This window comes from Pezoporus wallicus, unplaced genomic scaffold (assembly GCF_028554395.1).
Source record: "Pezoporus wallicus isolate ANWC-B61680 ecotype Strahan unplaced genomic scaffold, APGP_CSIRO_Pwel_v1 contig_8000, whole genome shotgun sequence".
NCBI classification, from domain to species: Eukaryota; Metazoa; Chordata; class Aves; order Psittaciformes; family Psittacidae; genus Pezoporus; species Pezoporus wallicus.
In genome coordinates, this window is record NW_026635009.1 from 303114 (window position 1) to 324231 (window position 21118).

The 21118-nt window shown below is 44.1% G+C and overlaps 1 protein-coding gene across 3 annotated transcripts in view; it reads right to left on the bottom strand.

Moving 5' to 3' along the window:
- Positions 1-11710, bottom strand: part of ADCY9 (adenylate cyclase 9) — an 85627-nt gene extending 73917 nt beyond the window's left edge. The window contains exon 1 of one of the 3 annotated variants that reach the window (XM_057404482.1): positions 9799-11710. In XM_057404482.1, the coding sequence (XP_057260465.1) occupies positions 9799-11497 (1699 nt within the window). In that variant the 5' untranslated portion in view covers positions 11498-11710. The remainder of the gene's footprint in view (positions 1-9798) is intronic. The other 2 variants (XM_057404396.1, XM_057404318.1) reach the window with 2 other exon arrangements.
- Between the last annotated feature and the right edge of the window lie 9408 nt (positions 11711-21118).

Sequence of the window (21118 nt, forward strand, 5' to 3'; positions counted from 1 at the left end):
ACAATTTGGAGTATTTTCACGTAAGAGAAACATCTTAAGGACACATTTACTGAAATCCTCTATATACACATATATATGTATGTAAAAAAAGCAAATAACTCAAAAGCTTTATGTACTTAAGACTTTTTGGACTTATTTGTGGAAAACTATTGTATAACACCAAATTAAAACACCTGACACAGGCAAGAAAACGTGACTTCTGTGATGCCTAGCACTCCTTTTGTTTAGCTCTGTACCCACAGCAAATTCCAGAAGCAGGAATGTTTCATAACCAAAGATGTACATGTTATTTTAACATCCTCAGCAGAAAAATTCAGGTACTGATCATTATGGATTCCAAAACTTCAGGTGAGGCATGGGGTGTGTGTTTCTCTTAAATGGTTTATTGGGATTACGAAACAATTTATAATGAATTTTCTCATCCTCACGTGGTATTTTTAAGAACACTCTCTGCTTCTAGTTGATGTCACATTGCCAAGCAGCAAGTAAAACATTAAATATTATTTATGTTGTCTCATTAGTAACTTATATGTACTTATGAATCTCTTACATAACCCGTATCTTAGTAGCAAGGTCAGTCCCAAACAGGGAGTCAGAGCAAAACAAGTAAAGTCCTTTTCATTTCCCACATATTGTTATCAAATAACAACCAAGTTTTAAAAACTAGAAATAGATGGGAGAGGTTACAAAAGCTTTGGATCAAAGTCTGATTGTCTGCTGGTGTAGTTTCACCATGGGCACGTGCGACATTCAGAGTCTTCATTGTTCATTTGGAAGCCTGCAGCCATTTCTCCTCTTAGCGCCGCCCAAATGCTGACCTCCTGGAAACACCAGCAGCTCTTACCAAGTATCACGCTGTCTAAACAAAGGAAATTTGGAGCCAATGTTGTACCTGGGCTCTTTGCAAATAACGCCCTTACAGGAACATTTCCTCACTATATCCTGTCTTTAACACCGGTTCTGTCAGGCCCTGAGTATTTCCAACAGATTTATCTGCTGTACGCTTGTCCAAGTCGGTCAGAGGTTAAAGACTCTTAGTACCTTACAGGACAGACTTCACATGTCCATTAAACACGAGTTAAAGAATGCAAGAATTTAATTCCAAGAACTACTGGGCACAGCTATGCAAAAGCTTCCCAGGGAGGTCTTTTGAAAATAGCATACCCTGAAAAGAATAAAAAAAAAAATTAACTTCTATTCTATGTGTTAAGCAGATGCATCTACATCAAACATCAAAACTGTACATTTAAGAAATAAAAATATTCCATTTCTGACCCAAACATCCTTGTTTATCTAATGAATGTAAAGAACTAAGCATTTAATATCAGAAGCAGAAGTTTTACTACCTTTCCTGTAGGCTGGAATGATATTTCATAGCATGAACCATGAATTTTATTTCATTTATAGACTTGGGGGGTTGTTTTTTTTTCCATTTTTTTCTTTATTGTGCAGTTAAGCCCAGTCAACCAAACTATCATTATCATACAAATAGTTGTTAATAGCATTGGTATTGCTCATCAATTAGCTCTGCTTTCCACTTTCTCCTCCTCCCTCTGTTTTAAAGAGTAAATAGGAAACTTTCGACTAAGACCTCTGAATTAACAAGACTGGAAGGAAACTAACTCCTTATACACTTATAGACAGCTGGATTTGGATACTTTTCATCTCTTTCCACGTGGCCTTTCTCCTCCCCTTGCAATGGCAGGGCCCCTGGTTTAAGGAATCACGTGGCTGACAGGAACTCCTGGACTTCCAGCCCATGATGACATCCACACAAGTGGATTTGAGTGAACTTCAGCTGACAGCTGAAGGAAAACAAATGCAAAAGGAAGCAAATTTCACTAACAGATAATCAAGATGTGATATGGACAGCAAAAGACATTTTGCATGTTTCTGCACATGGTAAGCAGCAGGCAGAAGGAAAGGTCCCAGTAGCAACTAGGGACTTTACTCCACCAGTTCCTCTGCCCTGTGCCAATTTTGGAGATTGTGAGTAATGCTGTTTTATGACACCATAACTTGATTTATAAATTTATAAACAATAGCATGATTTCTAAATTTACCTTGAAAACAAGAGCTTTAGAAGTGCAACACAAGGAATATCATAGTGAAGTAAACACTTGCATTATAATCGTTATTTATATGTTTTGCTAAGAATTCCCACATTAAGTTACTGTAGCAACTACAAGCCTAAAAAGTTTTCAGGCAATCCTAAGGGGTATTTTGAGTTCAAGGGATGCTAGCTACAGAAATGTATCCAAAACATTTTGTTCCTTCACAAAGTAACTTCAGAATCATGAAAAATATCTACCCCTAAAGCCATATATCTAGTGTAGATCATATATTCATTGGTTAGAACATCTGGAGAAAAATAATGAGAGAATATTCATTTGATGAGAAGACTTTGGCTTGGAAGGGCAGTGCAGATTTCTGGTACAATCCACTGCCGACATATGCCTAGCAAGCTAAGACAAACCAGCCACATCTGACAGTACCAGTGCCCAAACAGGACATTCAGGTAAAGAAGCTGTAACACTGTGGCACAATCTCCACTCCATCCTTCTTTTCCAACTGCCACTTTGTATTTTCAATTTCAAATTATTACTTGGGAGCAAACCACTAGGCTTTCAAGACCTGCATGGCTTTGCTTCAAATGGAGCTCCAACAATCTCCTACAAACCTATGGAACAGCCATCACAATAATGCAAACTTATATAACAGAACCTGTTAAAATGTGTTAATGAGACTACATTGACTAGCAGGCTTCTTTGCAATAGCAACTCCCACTAGAAGTTAAAAATTTAAAGGCTAGGATTCTTTTTCCCCCTTCTTTTCAAAGGACAGAAATGAGATTGAAAATAGTCTAAAAATAGCAGAGAATTTTCAAGTGTCAGCTGTAACAGAAAGGAATGGCAGTCTCCCCTTACAGAGCCAGGATGGATGGAGAGAGCTTCTGATTCAGGATCAAGAGAGAGATTGCTTGCACACAAACTGAAGACAATAGAAAATAATTTTATTGATTAATTTTAGTAATATTCCAGGACAACCTACAGCAACTTGAAAACAAATAAAATTGTACTTTGTTTAAAAGTGGTGTATGTAAATTCTTATATCCTCTGCCTGCCAGAAGGAAAAGTACATATTGTGAAATAACTGCAAAAAGAGTGTTAAACAACCCATTCAAATCATGCATCCTCCTCCTGACAGAAGATGGATGTAAATTATGTGTCTTTGCCTTTGTTTTGTCTTTTCAATCTTTTTTCCCAAAAAGCCACCATGTAAAGGCTTTCATTTTAAGAAGTTCTTTTGCATTTAAATAGTCTCTCACCTATCTCTGAAGATTTACTGATGTAAATGCGCAGAAGGAAGAAGAGCACCCAGATTTGTTAGTTGTAGTGTACCTGTTTACATTGCAGCGCCTCTATTTTGGGTAGCCAAAGAGAGAAACATAAATGAAAGACTCTGCAGATGATGATCACAGAATGCAGCAGAAGCCATGGTGTCCCTCCAGTACCATCGGACCTCAGATTTCCATACTCATCTGTCCTATGTTCCAGAATAAAGCTCCACTACTGCTATGCTCGCTTCAACTCATGCAGGATGTAAATGTGTTGAGGTCTACAGAAATTGTGACTTCACTTTACAGTGCTTACACAGGGCTTAAACAGAGCTGCAACACTTTACAACCAGACTGTCAGTGCTGCCTTGATTTATTTGTTAATTAGTGTCAGGGCACACAATAAATTGAAACTGGAGCCCACACTGCTAAACAAAGAACATTGTCAGTCTCCATCCTGTCCAAAGTGGAGAATCTCCCACAGATACTAACTATGCTTCTAAATTATTTTTCACTGTGTGCTGTCAAATTAGCCCTGAAGTACATGATTGAAATTCAAAGCCTCAAAACCCAATATCCAAGTTTTCCTTAAATAATAAAAACAGCTTAGGTGTGAATACTTTTTAATTGAGATATTTTTCTACTTGGTCTTGCACAAATAAAACCAAGAGCAACGCAATAAATCTTCCTCAAAATTTGGAGAACCTCTGGACTTCCTGCAGAGGTCACAGAACCTATCTCGCAGTAAAGCTGATCAGCACTAACACACAAGTACATAGGTTTACTTTCAGGAAAAAACATGTCATCACATCATGTAAAATATTTAGAAAGCTCAATAATCATTAGGTTTCCCTACAAAGTTCTTTCTTTTGTTTATAGCTATGAAACATCTTCACCATGTGATGACTTGACAAGAACCAGGTTGAGCGACTACAGTCACTATTTACCTCCTTTTCTTTTTGCTATTACATGGTGAAATTACAGATCACATCAAGATGTTAAATCAATGTTGAATTTACTTCTTTCTGGCAATACATCTTCATGCAAATTACCTCTAATTATAATTCTTTATCTGTCACTGAGTATTTTTCATTTTTTGAAAACAGGAGTGAAGTCAACCTGTGGATGGTATTTTATTTTCAGGCTCACACTTGAAAATAAGATCATGACCCACTACACCTCAGTAACAGTGTTAAGAGGTTGGATTATGTAAGATAGATAAACTGACTAGTCACTAACATCTTCTGTCTCTCAGTACTGGGAGTTTCGTTTTGTGGGAAAGTGGAAATACACACACATGCTTACTTGGTTCTATCAGCTGCTGCCTGACCCTCAAATTAGTATCAGAACACATGAAATCCAGAATTACAATGTCTGTCACAAATGAGTTCAATAAACATAAAAAGCATGTATCTAAAATTTATATTTATTGAACATGATGAAACCAGAGGTTGAATAGGAAAACCTCACAACAGCTGGCAAGACACAAGCACCCTAACCTCCTGCACTCGCCCCAAAAACACACATTAGTTACAGACTAAAGCTGATCTCAGCCAAGCCACAGAGCAAAGCTGAATCTGTGCACAGCTCTCTGCAGAGCCATCCTGCTGGCACAAGCCTTATACATTTATACTACACCCAGCAGGCTGGGCTCAAAAAGCTAAGGATAGCTTTCATCTTATCTTTCATCTACCTGTGAACTTCCAGAAACACACAACAGCTACAGGCCCTCTGTGAACAGGTCTAGTAAGAGACAGAAAGATGGGACAGGCAGGGAAGACCTCACTGCTACCAGGCTGTAATTGTGGTCTGCTTCTGACTGGCTGAAATCAATGACTTATCTCTTCATAACCTTGCCTGTGACTTCTGTCTTTCAGCAACACTACACTGTATTCCCTAATAACCCAAACTTGAAGCAGCAGCAGGGTATCAAGGCACCGAGCGGAGCTGTATCTCATGGTCTGCCTAGGGAAGACCACCATATGGGTTACAGTCTGCCACCACATATAGAGTTAGGCTATTTATGGAGAAATAATAGCCCTAACTTACATTAAGAGGTTTCAATATTGAGCCCAATGGTGACTTTGATTTGCTTGATTAAAAAAAAAAAAAAAGAAGTTTAATAAAAGTAAAGCAGACATTTAACACAATATGGAGCATAGTGAAAGACAACACAGTACCCTGCAGATCTTTGATAGGCTTTAGGAGGAACAGCCACTGGTTGCCCCAGATGAGCTGGTGGACTTCAATGCAGTAAGGGCTATGAAAGCTGGCCTTGCCTCTGAAGCCATTGACCACTTGGATTAGTCACATGATAGAGGGTACAAGAGCCATGAACCTTTCTTCCACGATGAAACAAACAACAAAACCAGAGAGAAAAGCATGTCTGTATCTTCAAGGGCCTAAAACAGAAATTCAGTGATAAAGCAATTCCCTGAGGCAAACCAAACAAGGAGGCGTCTTGTTGCTGAAAGTTTGGGAATTACTTTAACAGGAATTTTAATAACAATGACTCTTACTTAAGCACCAGCGTACATACAAATGCCCCAAATGAAATCATGGTTCCACTGTGCTATACTCTATAAACACAGACAAAGCCTTCTTGCCCCAACAGGCTTATGTACTTTGAGCACTCAAAAAAAAAAAGATGCTGGTGACCCTGGTATTTCTGGAATTGTTACTGGCTGACAAATAGCAATATCGTGACCTCCTAAGTGACAAGAAAGAGAAATGCAAACAACCCAAAAGAACACAGCAAAACAGAAGTATTTCCATAAGCAGAACTTTTTATATCCTGAGATCTCAGACTCCAGAGATCAGAAGGGATATGTTAACGTATTATATATAGTGTATTCTGTGACTCTCAGCATCTCATAGTCTTTAATAAATTTACTTGCTAAGAAGCTCAACAAGAAAACAGAAAAAGAATTCTGTTGCAAAAGTATTATGAAAGATAAAACTGAATTGCTCTCTAGGGTTGTCTGCAGATATCAAACAACTTCGCTCTCCTGCGCTCCCCTCACATGCAAGGGGATTAAGTGCTGTGAAAAGAGATGGCCTAAGCAATTTTAAAACAGGCAAAACCACTGTAGGGTCATCACAGGCTTGCTCTCTTTGTCAGTTTGTTTTAGACACCATCTACATAGTTCAAAAGACAGAAACAGAAGGGGACATACCAGGGCCTCACTTCATGCAATAAGGACCCAAGGAAGCAAAGGAGGAAGCAAAGGAAGAAATCCTAAGATTTCAGTAAACCACAAAACAGCACAGTGAGAGGCAAACTTAGTTTTGCCTCATCTATTCCAAAAACCAAGGAGAGCAGTACTAAGACAACTCAGGGGACCTCTACATTAGTATGTCAGATGGAACAGCGAGCACTGTTCTGAAGCCATTTGCCCAATTCACTCCAATGCACCCTGCTTTGGTGCGCACTGTAGAGCTGTGCCTGGATTCCTTCTGGGTGAGCTGAGCCAAAAGACTTGGTCCAGGAGGATGCCTGATGTGCTCCAACAATGGGGGTACTTTTGTTCAAAGACCCAGTCCAGAAGTAGCCTTGGGTAAAAACCCTGAAATGTGCATAATATGGGCACCAAGTGCTCAGCACCTCCGATTCTCCTCTATAAAGAGTTTACTTGATCACGGTGCCTTAGCCTCAGAAGACAGCTACAGCTACCCTGGCAGCTCAGCCAATTAAGAGATAATATACTAGGCATACAACATAAAAAATAGGATATCATTAAAATACCAAAGGTTGAAAAGAAGCTTAGAAGTGAAGTACCAGTAGGGAAACAAAGCTCGTGTCTGTTATCTCCACAGCACTTTCATATTTGAAAAGAGTACGATGTATGACATAATTAAAAAACCACAACAAACTTCCTCTTCTCTATCACTACTATCAATGAATTCTCAGGGAAAACAGGCAAGTAAAGCTTCCTAACAGCACCTCCCTTCACAAACCTGAGCAGGTGCTTGTCAGAGGACAATTAATCAATTAAATCTCAGTTTACTCTATTAAATCTCAGAGCTGCTCCTTAACAAAACCCTCCCCTGCAGCAGGTTCTAGATGCCAGCCTGTGGCAATGCTGTTAGATTGCTTTTACCAGTGCCTTCTTTTTCTTTCCTTCCCTGATGCTGTTTATCTATCATCCAAGGAATTTGACTGTGGAACAAAGCACTGAGGAAACAGGAAAAAATGGGCAACCCTGCAGCACCCACCATGTGACCCTGAGGGTCTGGACATGGGAGGGAAAGGGACTACATGTGGCACAGATAAGAGGCTGTCACAGCAGAGCTCTGCTTGGTTTACAAGCCCACACAGATGCTGATTTCTGTAACTATATTAAGACATTGATAAGAAATGGAAGCTAATTACAGCTCCACAACAAAAGACAGAAAGGAAAGAGTGAAAAAAAAACAACCCAACCCATGTTCCTCGTTAAACTCTTACCACATGCTCCGGTTGCTTTCATAGCTAGGTTTCAGGGTAAAAAGAGAGCATTAAAAGGTCAGCCCAACATACTTCATCTTATTTAGATGGTGTTTCAGTTTGTTGTCTGTAGTGCCCTGGCTAAAGCCAGACCTGTGAAAGGTATTCAAAGCTGCAAAACCCAAACCCCTGTACTGATGAGAGATGGCAAACTATGCTCTTTCACAATAAATACGAACAAGGACAGAACAAAAGTCTCAGAAAGACCATGGAAAAAAAAACCACTCTTGGCATGGGACAGGATTGCTCTACACAGTGCTCCTGTGATCCCCTAGAAAATATAAACAAATAAAATATTTAAGAGCAGTATCATCAGTCTCCACAAAGAAGTTCATGTTGTTTTGTGACTAATTGAGTGCAGTTATAAATTTAGCAAAAATACTTAATTTGATGTGCTGCTACAACACAGCCTTCATGCTGCAGCTGACTGTAAAGGTAGGTGGAAGAGGGAAATATCCCAGGGTTGTTTCTCTACAACCTATTGCATTTATTTTCACCAGAACAGCAAGACTCAGCTTAGGGTAAAGGAGAGATTACATCTGATCCTTTTTTCTTAAAAGCACACTGTAATACATGAGTGACAACAATTTTCAAAAAAATTAACTGAATTTGTAGTTTTAGAAGCTCAACAGAAAGCCAAAGCCCAGGGACACACGTCTGCTTCAGTCCTATGCCTTCCAGCCACCAATGTCACTATCGATATTTTTTCCTCCCCATGAGCCTCTCATTTCAGCCCCACTGCCATACGCATGCAGACAGCCAGCTCACCAAAAATAAGTATTTGTGTCATATCAGAATAAGCACCTGCCACAGGCGAGTCGCCTGCCACAGGCGAGCCGCTTGCCACTGCTGCTTCCACACTGTTTTGCAATACTCCCCCCTCCGTCCTTACTCACTGACCTTTCTACAACCATCCTGGCCTCGTTTTGTATTTGTTGCAACAAACACCTCCTTCCCCCCCACCAAAGCACCGTCCTATGACTCCTTCAGTTTCTTCCAACTCTGTTTTGCAGGATTACTTTATAAATAAGGGGCACATTTATAAATGGTTTTGTGACACATTTCATTCCCATTTTGATTTGGCTGCTCCCCACCCTGGGCTACAGGCACTGCAGAGAACCATAGCTCCGCCAGACAAAGGCACAGCACAGAAGAGACACAGCTTTTACTAAAGAGACAATTAAACCCTCAGCATGAACAATCCTCCTGCGCGCGCTTCTCAGAGCTGTTAGAAAGCAGTCAAGGGTTTCATTTCAGAATGAACACTCCACAGAAAAATGAAAATCAGACCAGTACACAAGCCATGAGGGGAACCAAAGGATCCCCCATTTTCTCTTCCAAAAGGCAAATTTGTAGTTTCATCCCTAAGTCCTTCGAGCTGCAATGAGAGCCTCTGCCAGCTCACTGAGCCACCTGAGTAACTTTTTCCAGCCCAACTTCGAACTGTAACAACTTGCTGTATCAAACTGCCAAATCTACAGTGCTCATTTCTTTCTGTGAATCCAGCTGTCATATTTCCCAAATGCCTTCACAGTCCCAACTCTCCCAATGCCAAAAAGAACTTTTCACAGATACACATAATTTTGCAAAACACATATGCTCTATGTATGGCACATGAAGCCAATTAACAAGTTTACTTACCGAATTAAAGGATGACACACAACAGTGAAACAAAAACCTCGTGCAGACAGCAAACACATTAACCTTCTCCTCCCTATGAGACGATACTCTCACAAGGATCGGTAAGGAGCTTTAAAGTCTAAGTGGATTTTGAGTACCCCAGAAGATCTTTCATGCTTATCTCTGTGGCATCTTTTATTCCATAACTCCCATGGTGTTTGTGATCACCAGCACATGGAGTTAAAAATGAAACACGTTCAATTTGCAAGTCGGCAAGCATAGATCAAGTGCTAGGGAAAATATAATCTCTCATAAAATGAAATAAAAAGACTGAACATAAAATAAAAGCAGGTACCTTTTAACTGGTCAGCTACCACGCTCTGACCAACTCGCTCAATCACCTTTCCATCCTCCATTTCATAACGATCATCCAAGTACTTCGCAGTAGCTTCCGAAATATGGACTTTTCCAGCCACCCCGAGCTGCTCCATCAGATTGGCCAAATTGACATCATTGGACCACACATCAAACTTGAATCTCCTCATTCCCAAAATGCCACACAGAACTGTTCCGGTATGAACACCAACACGCATGTTCACCATTTCTTTCTTCTCTTGGCAAAACTGCTCAATGGCTTTAATCATTCCTAAGCCCATCTCGATGCAGCAGTAAGCATGATCTGCCCGGGGCTCTGGGCAGCCAGCTACACAGTAGTAACAGTCTCCCAAAGTGCTTATCTTCTCACATTTAGTGTCCTCACACAGACGATCAAAACGTCCAAAGAGGTCATTCAGGAGCCCCACCAGAGCATGGGCAGATTTATTGGCACTCATTTTCGTGAAGCCAACAATATCTGCAAACAAAATGCTCACCTGCTCTATCTGCTGCATCTTAAAAGGACGGAATATGATGGGGGTTTTCTGTATGGAAGGCTTCTTCTTCCTGTTTTTGGGGCTTGAGGTGGAATGACGTTTGATGGAGTTCTCACTTTCATCATCCCCCTGCTTCATTAAGTCATCGGCTATTATTCTTGGCATAACAGAATGAATCATCCTCTCTTTCAGGGCTTTTTCCACTTCTAAGTCTTTTCCATGCATGATGGACTGCCCCACTTTCAGGAATGTGCTTCTCGATCTGACTTCAGACATTATAAATAAATGGATACCAATGGCATGGATGCAGATGTGCAGGAAGGCTTTACTCAACAGCTCCAAGTAAACAGCACCAGCCCCGGGAGGTGCAAAACAGTTCTCATCACGGAAATGATAACCAAAGGTCTCGAAGAGGACCGAGTACGACAGTCCCAGAAACAAGCTTAAATACAAGGGTAAGTGCATCACTGTGTAAAGCAACAAGAGCACTTCAATACACATAGAAAAACTGCCTACTTGAGAAAGACAAGTGTCTGTGGGATCTGCCGGGGGAGTCTGATTGGACATGTCACCACTTCCTGAGATAGGTTTCAGAGCCTGGAACTGCGGAGCGAGGGTCAAAGCAAAAACCAGGAGGGTGAGTATCAGCGAAGTCCATACATAATGGCGGGCGTAAGTCTTGGTGAAAGTGAATGCAAAAAAGCCTACACATACCAAGAGGAAGCACAGAGCCGGCACCATGAAAACAATCTGTTTCTCTCTCATGTGTACGCCAAAGTAAATGCCCCAGAGTATGCAGGCCACACCGATGTAGAAAAGGGCATAGCGAAACCTCCGCTGGGTCTGTGGGAAGCATCTCTCCATGCAAGCCTCCTCCAGGTTGTTGGAGTCGAACTTGGGGTTCCACCACTTGGAAGAGGCCCTCTCGAAGAGCTGAGGCAGCTTCTTCTGCCGGCGAAGGCCGGGTACACTGCCGCCACCTCCACCGGCGCGGCGGGTGGCCCCCGACTCCCCGGAGCTGCAGCTGGAGGAGATGCTGTACTTGCAGTGCTTGGAAGAGGAGCAGCCCTGGTGCTGCTTGGGGTTGATTTTCACAGTCACGCTGTTGCTGTCCCCGCTGGAGTCGCAGCTCACCTCGGTGCTGTGGTGATGCAGCAGCTGCTGGTGCGGTGGGGAAGCCATGTTGTCAATTCCTCCTGAAGAGCCCGCTCAGGAGTTGGGTCTCTCGCGCTGGAGAAGCCACCGGGCTCCTCGGAGAGCTGCCTCTAGTCTCCTCCCGCCGGCACCGCCGCCTGCGCGGAGGGGCGGCCGGGCAGCGCCGCGGCGTTCCGCCGCTCGCCGGGCTCGGCACACAGCGCGCTAGGGCGCGGGCAGCCCCACATAGTCCCCCCGCCTCGCACGCCGCTGCCGGCCAGGCTGGGGCTGCCGCCCGCCGCTGGCCCCGCTCCCGCAGCCCCTCCGAGGAGCTCAGTCCCGCGGGGAGGACGCCGGGCCCCGGCCGGGAGGGGACCGCTCCTCCATGTCGGCTGCAGCTGGCCGCGGCTTCCTCCCGCGCCCGCCGGGCAGCGCTCCCCTCACGACCGCCGCCAAGGGGCTGGCTCCAGCCGCGCCGCCTCCCTCCCGCACCCGCCCTGCCGGGACGGCACCGACGACCGCGCCCCCGCGGCCCTCCCCTCCAACGGGGCCTGGGGCCCGCAGCTGCCCCACGCTTTCCTGCCGCCGAGGGCAGCGCCCGGGCGAGAGAGCGAGAGCCCCTGCGGCGCCCCTCAGCCGCCGGCGAGGGGTTCCGCAGCCGCCTTCTCCTGGCCTGCCTCAGGGCTGCCCTGTCACCCGTCCCGGCGGGTGGTGCCGCGCCGCCGCGGGGAGCTCCGTGCCCTGCCGGGGGCCGGCCCGCCCGCTGCGCGCCGCCGAGAGAGGCGAAGGACGGGGACGTGCTCAGGCGCGGGCCGCCACCATCTTTCTCACGGGGGGCTACAGGCGCGCGCCCCCGCCGGCCAATGGGGCACGGCGCCGCGGCGGGAGCGCGCGCGCGCACACACACACGCACACACACACACGCACACACACACACACACACACACACACACACACACACACACACACACACACACACACACACACACACACACACACACACACACACGCACACACACACACGCACACACAATCAATCCCCCCTCACTCTCTCTTTCTCTGCCTTCCCTCTTCCCGGCCTGAGGGGCGCGGGCGGGGGCCGGTCCCCGCAGCCCCCCTGGCGCACCCCGGTCGCCGCAGCGGGTGGGTGGGTGGGTGTGTGTGAGTGTGAGTGAGTTACTCCTCCGTGGGGCAGCGACGCTCCCTCGCCGCGGGCAGGGAAGGGCTGACAGTGACGGGACGGTGCGGCGGAACCGGAGGGCTGGGGCCGGGCGGGTCCCGCAGGGTCCGTCCCTCTCCCCAGGGCCGCCCTCTCTACCCTCAGGATGGGTCACCCCAGGCGGGTCCCCAACCGCCTCAGGGCCGTGTTTGTTCAGGGGGGGCCGGGGAGCCGCCGCCGTTGGCAGGGCTGACATTTGCCATGCGCAAACAACATGCACTTTAGCAAACAATTCAACCTTTCCGCACCCCCGTAGCCTGCTGGAAACTTGCTGAGTTATTTTTCTCCTCTCCTCTTTCTTAGCTTGTTTATAACTGACGCTATCTCGCCTGCACCGCTCCCTCAATTTCATTATCTCTTCCTACCAGATGGCCCGTATCTCTCCCTCCTTCACAGGGTTTCTCCTTGCGCTTGCTTCAGCTTTTTCCCACCCTCTTCCCAGCTCTCCACTTCTTACCCCTGCTCACAGGTGATGTTAACATCCAAACCCTCGATCCCCCCATCTTCTCCTCATCCTGACCCTCTCAGCCCCTGCTCTGATGCTTGTCTGGTTTCTTCCTGCTGCAGCTCCTGCTTCCTTCAATCCCATTTGCTGTTTTCCGGGTGAGCCTTTCCCGACTGGCCGCTTGCCAGCCACCCGTCCTTCAGCAGTGCTTTTTACCCGGCAGTGAGCCCCTTACCCTCAGAAGCCAACACCTTTTAGTAAAACGCACTCTTCTCAGACAGTAATAGAAAACACGTGGTCACACAGATACTGGAACTGAAATGTGCATTTTTCCCCATTTCCTTTGTAAAGATATTCCTCATTGTGCAGTAACCATGCTGTAAAATGTGGCTTTATTATGATGATTTGGAGAACTTTGTGTTTCCTGACATACTCTGGTGGCCCCAAACATAAGGAGGACATGGACCTGCTGGAGCAAGTCCAGAAGAAGCCACAAAGACGCTCAGAGGGCTGGAGCAGCTCTGCTCTGGAGACAGGCTGAGAGAGCTTGGGGAAACCTTAGAGCAGCTTCCAGTGCCTAAAGGGGCCAAGAAGAAATCTGCAGAGGGACTTTTTACAAGGATCTGTAGTGGCGGGACAAAGAAGAATGGCTTTAAACTGACAGATGGGAGATTCAGATTAGATATTAGGAAGAAGTTCTTCCCTGTGAGGGTGGTGAGGCACTGGCACAGGTTGCCCAGAGAACTTGTGACTGCCACATCCCTGGCAGTGTTCAAGGCCAGGCTGGAGAGTGCTTGGAGCAACCTCGTCAAGTGGAACGTGTCCCTGACCATGGCAGGGGGGTTGGAACTAAATGATCTTTGAGGTCCTTTCCAACCCAAACCATTCCATGATTCTACGAAAAAAAAAAAAATCCATAAAAAATTGAAAAAATCTATAGCATATTGAAAAAAAACAATAGCAATAATTGGTTTGGGTTCACTATGACACAGCTGTCTCTTGAGTTCTAACTAATGGCTCGGCTAATCAATATTTTATAGCAAGTGCTGCTTACCATGCTGCTCTTACAAAAACACTGTTAGGAAGAAAGAAATCGCTTAGCTGACAGAGCAGAAAGCATGGATGGACTTCCAGGCTTGGCTATTAATTGATAAATTTACTAAGACTTCTTTGTAGTCTTTTTATTGAATCATCTAAATGTTCTTTAAGTTACATTTTTTTATTTTTTAAAAGATGATGAGTTTATTTAATCTGGAGAATTAAATAAATATGACAGCTTGCAAAGGTTCAAAGATATTGTAGAAATTGGGGAGGAAAAGGAAAAAAGGGGAGTTTGCCTCTATGGCAAAGAATTTAAGGTAAAACTACCTTTTTTTAACAAAAAACTTTTATACGTAAACTGTAAGATTTATGCTGTGGTAGAGATGGGGTGATTTGAACTTTGAGATGTAAGAGGTACTAACATTCCAGCATTAATTCTTTTATCATTGTTTTATGATAGTATTGACTTATTATTTAGGTTGTTGTTGTTATTGCTTACTATACCCTTATTCAGTTGCCAGCCTGAGTCAGCTGCATTACCTTAACACCCCCCCAAATAAGACAGAAACTGCAAAGAGCTAAAATGGGGGGGGGGGGGGGGCTGGGGAGAGGGGGAACAGGGGATTTCTCAACAAATCAGGATGTCATTGAAAAGAACACCAGGGTACATTTACTTCTAGTTGAAGATACAAGTTTTTCCTCTGGTATCAAAAAAATTATGATTTCATTTGGTTCTTTTGGTTCTGGGTTATTTAGGGTGCCTGGGCGGTGTATAAGTCAAACATCCTTTGCCCAGAGTGTAATAAAAGTTGAGGTCCTTCAAACTGGTGTTTATTACTGAACCTTGCTTGGGTACACTTTAATTCAATTTTCATCTAAAATGCAGATGCAAGATTGTGGATCATACCTCCCTTCAGAATACAGCTGTTGGGCAGTGGCTGGTATGTGTACAACAGTAAGTAAGCACAGGGTGGAGGTGGTTCAGCTGCCTGCATGCTGCACTGACAATGAGTCTGCTCACACAGTCTGAGGAGAGAGCCTGCTCGTATCTTTTCCCTGTATTCATACAGATGAAAGCAACGCTTTTCATCTGTATGAAAAGGCATGGAGGTACATGTGTGCAGGAGACAGGACGAGCAGAAACAAAGCTCAGGCTGGGAAGCAAGAGAAGTGTGTCTTGTTCCCCCTGTGCTCAATAAAGCAGACTTTGTATGTTCTTAAAATAAACAGAATCCCATCAAAGGTATTGACTACATCACAAGTTTTAACTGAGTGACCCACATGATCCCAAATTTTGTCTGGCTACTAGTCAGAGACTGCTTTTGATCTCCACTGATGAAGCAGTCTTCTCTTTTCCAGCTTTCATTTACTGGTTCGAAGGACAGTGAAATGGGTCTGAAGGAGACATCTGACTTGTTAATACTCTTCCTTAGTAAGCTTCAGATTGTGATGCCGAGACTGTTCAGAATCCTTGCTCCCCCAAGGAAGCTCCCACTACATTTGTTACTTGTAGACTCCCATCCTGCTCCTCCTCTTGATCTTTTGGGTGAAAGAGTCCCTCTACACTAACCAGCCCAGACATTTTCTGTCATTACCAAGTTCTGTGGAAACATACAGTGTGTATGCAGGAGAGAGAACACTCCTGTTAGCTCTGCACAGGCTGGGAAAGACCTAGTGCTACCTCCTGAAGTTTTAATTGAGTGTTATATTCTGGACATTTTTCTTTCACTTTGCTTTTATCATGAAGATTTTTCTCCACTGAATTCAAGAAGCAGGTTAAATATATGTAAGCAGTAATCAAGAAATGCCTGTGATGCTTGTATTTATTTCAAGTATGAATAAAATTTGTCTTAGAGGGCAAGAAGTGGTCTGAAGTTGTGTCCATTATTTCCTACCCTGCCTTCTGATTTGTTTTCATCAGGAGGAGTTTAACCCCACGGCATGTAAACACAATCAGTGTGTCCCTCTAAGGCAGCATCTGAGTGGGCAATGTTTGTAGCATCCTGTAAGGAAGATGCTTCCTCTTGGTCACATTCACAGCAACCTCCATTTGCAAATCTTGGTGGAGCAAGAACTACCATGCTGTATCAGTTTTGAGTCCCAGGTTCATTTTACTACCTGGTAGACCTGGGTTGTGCTGTTTTCCTGAAGAGAACTCTGACTGCCCATTCAAAATACTCTGTGACTGCTTTCCTTTCTCAGAGACTGAGTTAGAGGAAATATTTTACAGTGCAATAGCTGGGCAAATGCGTATCTTACTTGCACATATCTTTTTGTGCTGCTAAGTATACATATTTATAGAGTTGAATTTACTTCCTTTCTAAGAGGTGAAGCTTTTGTCAGCTGTAATGATTAGCTTTTGTTTGACATTCATAATATTGTATTGCATGGCTTACCTAGTGGAGCTGTGCAAAATTATTTATGGGGGTTCTGAAATGTGACAACCCACTTTTAGACTTAACAAACCGCCTTCACAAGGTGGAAGAATATGGCATGGAAACTGCTGGCTGGAACAACAGCCTGTGATAATGCTGGTGTAGCTGGGAGGAGGGATGCTCTTTAGAAATCTGTGGGTTTTATTGTATGCTGTCAAAGGAAAACTAACAGACGTCATGGAAGTTGGTCCTGTCTGGCTCTGAAAACAGCATAAATACTGGAGAAAAATACATTGAAACCTATTTAGTCCATCCATGGTCAGAAAGGCTCAAGGGAGACAGCCCAAATGGCCCATTCCTTACTTTCTTACCTTAATAAATAGCAGGATCTCCCTTTCTGACAAACTTCTGCATCCTTGCTGACATGTGCAGCATTCGTTATGAGCTTTAGTTTGAATCCTGGTAACCTCTAGGTGAACGTATTCACGTTACTGGTGTAAAATCAGCAAATTCTGACTTCTGTTTACAGACTACCAGGTAAACATTAGAAAATACTTTGGAGGATCGATACTCCCTCATGGCTTTTAAAATCAGAGAAATGTCATGATTCTTATTTCACCTTTCCATGAAAGAAGAGCACAAGGATTATCTTTGACGTCTCTTTGAAACCACAGGAGCTGAGTAAGTGGTGCATTCTCCTCACTTCCTCAGGGCAGCCAGGTTTGTTTTGTGTTCTGTGTTTTCATGCTTCTGAAATTGCAGTTCAGATTATTCATGTTACTGACACCATTTTAAATCCCAGATGAGCAGATAAAATAAGCAAGTAAGCAGCAGAAGATCCTTTCATGTGACTTAGACCTCAAGAGGGAGGATAAAACCTGAGCAGGAATCCTTGGCTCCCATGGGATCAGGATTTTACTGTCAGTCTTTATGGCTGTCTCATTTGTGTGGCCTTTTACACTGAAAGCAATGCAGAGTCTACCACTTACTTGGTGAAATGTCTGCCACCAGGAGGTGGCTTCACTCAAATATACGTTTTGGTAAGATGAAGACAAACTTGAAATTTATTGTTCATTCCATTCATAACCAGAAGTTCTGGGCTTGCCAAGCTGCTGAATCAGCTTGGGTACCTCACCCTCGAGTCAGCAAAGCCTGAAATAGAAACTAGTGCCCTTTCCAAAGAGAGGAAGCACCACTGTTGTCTGCAGATACAGCTGCATCTAACCTGCTCTGGTGACTATGAACACCCATTGGAGGAACTTGCATGACACTCTTCTTTAAAAAGAAAAGAAGGGAAGGCAGGAAGGCATTTTCTTACTTGAAATGTGAGCATTAATATTGCTATGAATGTCTGGGTGTGGAAGCACTAAGGAATAAACAGCAGGAGCACTCTACAAGTGGCAGTTGTTTATATCATCCAGCCCAGCACAAGCTCCCAGTGCACCTACTTGCAGCTTCTCAGGATGTTGAAAATAGCGAGACTACACCCAGGCAAAAGTGAAGTCTTAAGCTTTTAAGAAATGATGGCAAGAAGACAGGGTGAGAGCTATAAAACACTGACTGGAGATCACCTGCAGTGGTGCTCATCCACGATTCCCAGAGTCTAGTAACTCTGCTCCATAGCACAGCATGAAATGGCAAAAACAGTGCAAATGACCACCAGTTGCAGTCAAGTAGTGGGAAGTGACACTGTCGAGTCATCAGCAGGACTTCCATGAGTAGGTGGAAGGCAGTGAAAAGGCATGTAAAGGTAGTCCCGATGTGATATAAATTAGGGAGGAGTTTCTGTGGCTCAAGTCAGGACAAGAAGTAGAAAAATAATCAGAGTATTAGTTCTCCCGTTCTCCCCTGCTCGAGTTGCTCAGCTTTTGATCTTGCAGATTTAGCACTAGTAATTTTTAGCATCCCACAGAACGGCACCTGTTAAAAATAAAGTCTCAGGGACATGTCAAGCAGATACTTGTTGTGTGCCACCTTGCCAGGAATGCTCCTGGTTTTCCCTCCACATGTGCTGCAGGTCTCACACTCTTCCTGCTCCAAGCAAAGGACTGCCGCTGGCACTTTCTGTTAGAAGTCCTCTGAAATAGCTCTACCTTCCATAAAGAGTGGGTTGTCCTGATGGGCAAACAAAAAAACAGTAATCCCTTTTGAGCCCTGAGCACATGAGAGATGACGCCACTACCAGGCTGAGGGGAAGGAAAACACCCTTTGCCTTGGGGAAAGTCCAGATGTATTTTACTTTCTCTGGAAACTTCTCCTCTGTTTTCTCCGAAAGAAGGGCAGGATGCCCACGTGCTGTTCTGTGCCACACTGAACCTGCTCACATCGCACCATGAAGGTCTGGTACATGCTCCTTTACCTGCACAATATCACGGCTGATGTAATCTTGAAAAATACAGTGTATTAAGTCGATGCTTTGGAAAAACAGAAAACAAAACCTTTCTATTCTGTTCTCAGAGCTCCCGTATTTAGACAACCTGTCCTCATATTGCAGTATCTGTGGGAAGGTCCTGATGGGAAGGGGAGCAGCAAAAGGACCCTCATAACTAAATTGTTCTAAACCAGGCTAACTATTCAGAACTAAACAATTTACATAACCATGCAGGCAAGTCTCCTTCTAGGGTGACCCACGGCATGGGATTTTCCTGTGGTACTATGGAGGAAAAGGTAGAGATTTGGAAAAACTGTCATTTCTGCAATGGGTTTGAGGGTTGCAACGTGATTTTACCATTTTCTGATTTTTACAACAGTATAATTGCAAATTCCAGCACATTGTATATCTAATGTTTTGGATTATTCAAGTGAAAAGAGGTGGAGATGAGAATTTACTGGCACAATTACAGGCTTATGCAGTCATCTCGTGCACACGCCACAGGTTTGGAAAAAAGACCTGCTGCAAATCCCCAGAAAACCCTAGCTGGGGGATTGTAACTGCCACAAGGAATTACACAATGTAAAGCATAGTGAAACATTTGCTGTGCGTTCACCAAGCCCTCTTTAAAATTAGGTTTCTGGGGTTAAGAGAATTGCTGTGGCATTGTTGTGACTTGATCCCTTGTCTCAGTTGATGTGTGACAGAAAGATGACACCAGCGCTTCTGGGCTGGGAGTGGGTCTGGTGAGAGCTGTTCGAGCTGAGTGTTCCCGACCACATCCCTGAATAGATTCACTTTCTCCTTCCCTGGCTCAGGCTGTCACAGTGTATTTTAGCTACAAATCTGTTATTCTGTGCTGTGGGAGCCAGAATCATTTTAAAAAATAACCCAACTCAGTAATACCAGATTTTTTGTGATCTTCTCTTTTTTCCCCCCAGAAAGGGCAGAAGAGAGCATCCTTCTCAGCTAGACCTGAGATTTCACCTGCATGATGGCAACACTGATGCTCTCTAGGAATATAGATGACCCCCACTACCCAAACCAGAGCCCCCTGTCACATTAGTGTGGTGACTGAAATGGAGGAGGCCCAATGCAGTCCACTAATTCTGCTGCTAGGTGATATATTTAGCATTTGTAGTCATTAAAAACTGATGTCATTCTAAACCAGTTGCTACTGACTTCTCACTTTATGACTGAAAGATTTTATTTACACTTCACAAAGGAAAGGCTGCAGTAAAAGATTATTGTTGGAGCTTCAGAATCAAGTACTTAGAAATCACAAAAAGATTACGTTCATGTTAGCATTTTTAACACTCTCAAACTCTCAAAGCTTTATGCTTCCAGAGTATTTAGGACTTTTGCGGTGCTATCGATGGACCATGAGTGCAAAAGGAGCAGTGAACGCCTTCCAAACACTCATGTTTAAAACGGAGACTGAATGCATGATTCTGCCACGTGCCCAGTTCTGTTTCCAGGGAACAAGATGGGAAGAAAATGGTTCTGAAAACACAAATGCACTCACTTTGGCAGAGATAGCTATTGTATCTCCTAGCCATCTTTACCTGTGTTAACTGCCCTGACAACTGTGGTATGGTATGGGAATAAAAAGTGAAGTAGCTCAGGTCTGGATTCTGCTGTTTGTGGACTGATTTAGGGATGATGCCCTAATCCTTCTATAAACCTGGAATCTCCTTGAATGGGGTGATGGGATACCGCAGTCACACTTGATAAGCAAAAATCAAATGACCCCCATGCTTCATGGCCTGAGCTAAACTCCTAATGACACAGTCAGAAAAAAACATAACCTATCATAGGCTTTTCAGCCATTCCCAGCAAAGTTTTCCTCCAGGCTGCAGCTTTCAGAGGCTCTGCATGATTTATACCTGTGAGACCTGCTCAGAGGTTATGTTTCGGTAGATTCAGAGAGATGCATTATTTACCAAAGGATCTCTCAAAGAGGGAATCTGGTGCAGATGGAATTGGCTGCTGTGCTCCTATATGTGACCCCCTCTTATCACCACATATCTGTCCCACATATTGTATGTTAATTTGCGAAATTATTTCCTAGAACACTTAGAAAACAAAACAAAGAGCTGGAATTGGTTCTCAGTATTTATTCAGTCCAAACAAACAAACCAACGAGCAGATTGTGTGTCTTATGTGTTTAGTCAAAACATCTTGGTTATTAAGACTAAACTCCTGGGTGCCTGGAGAA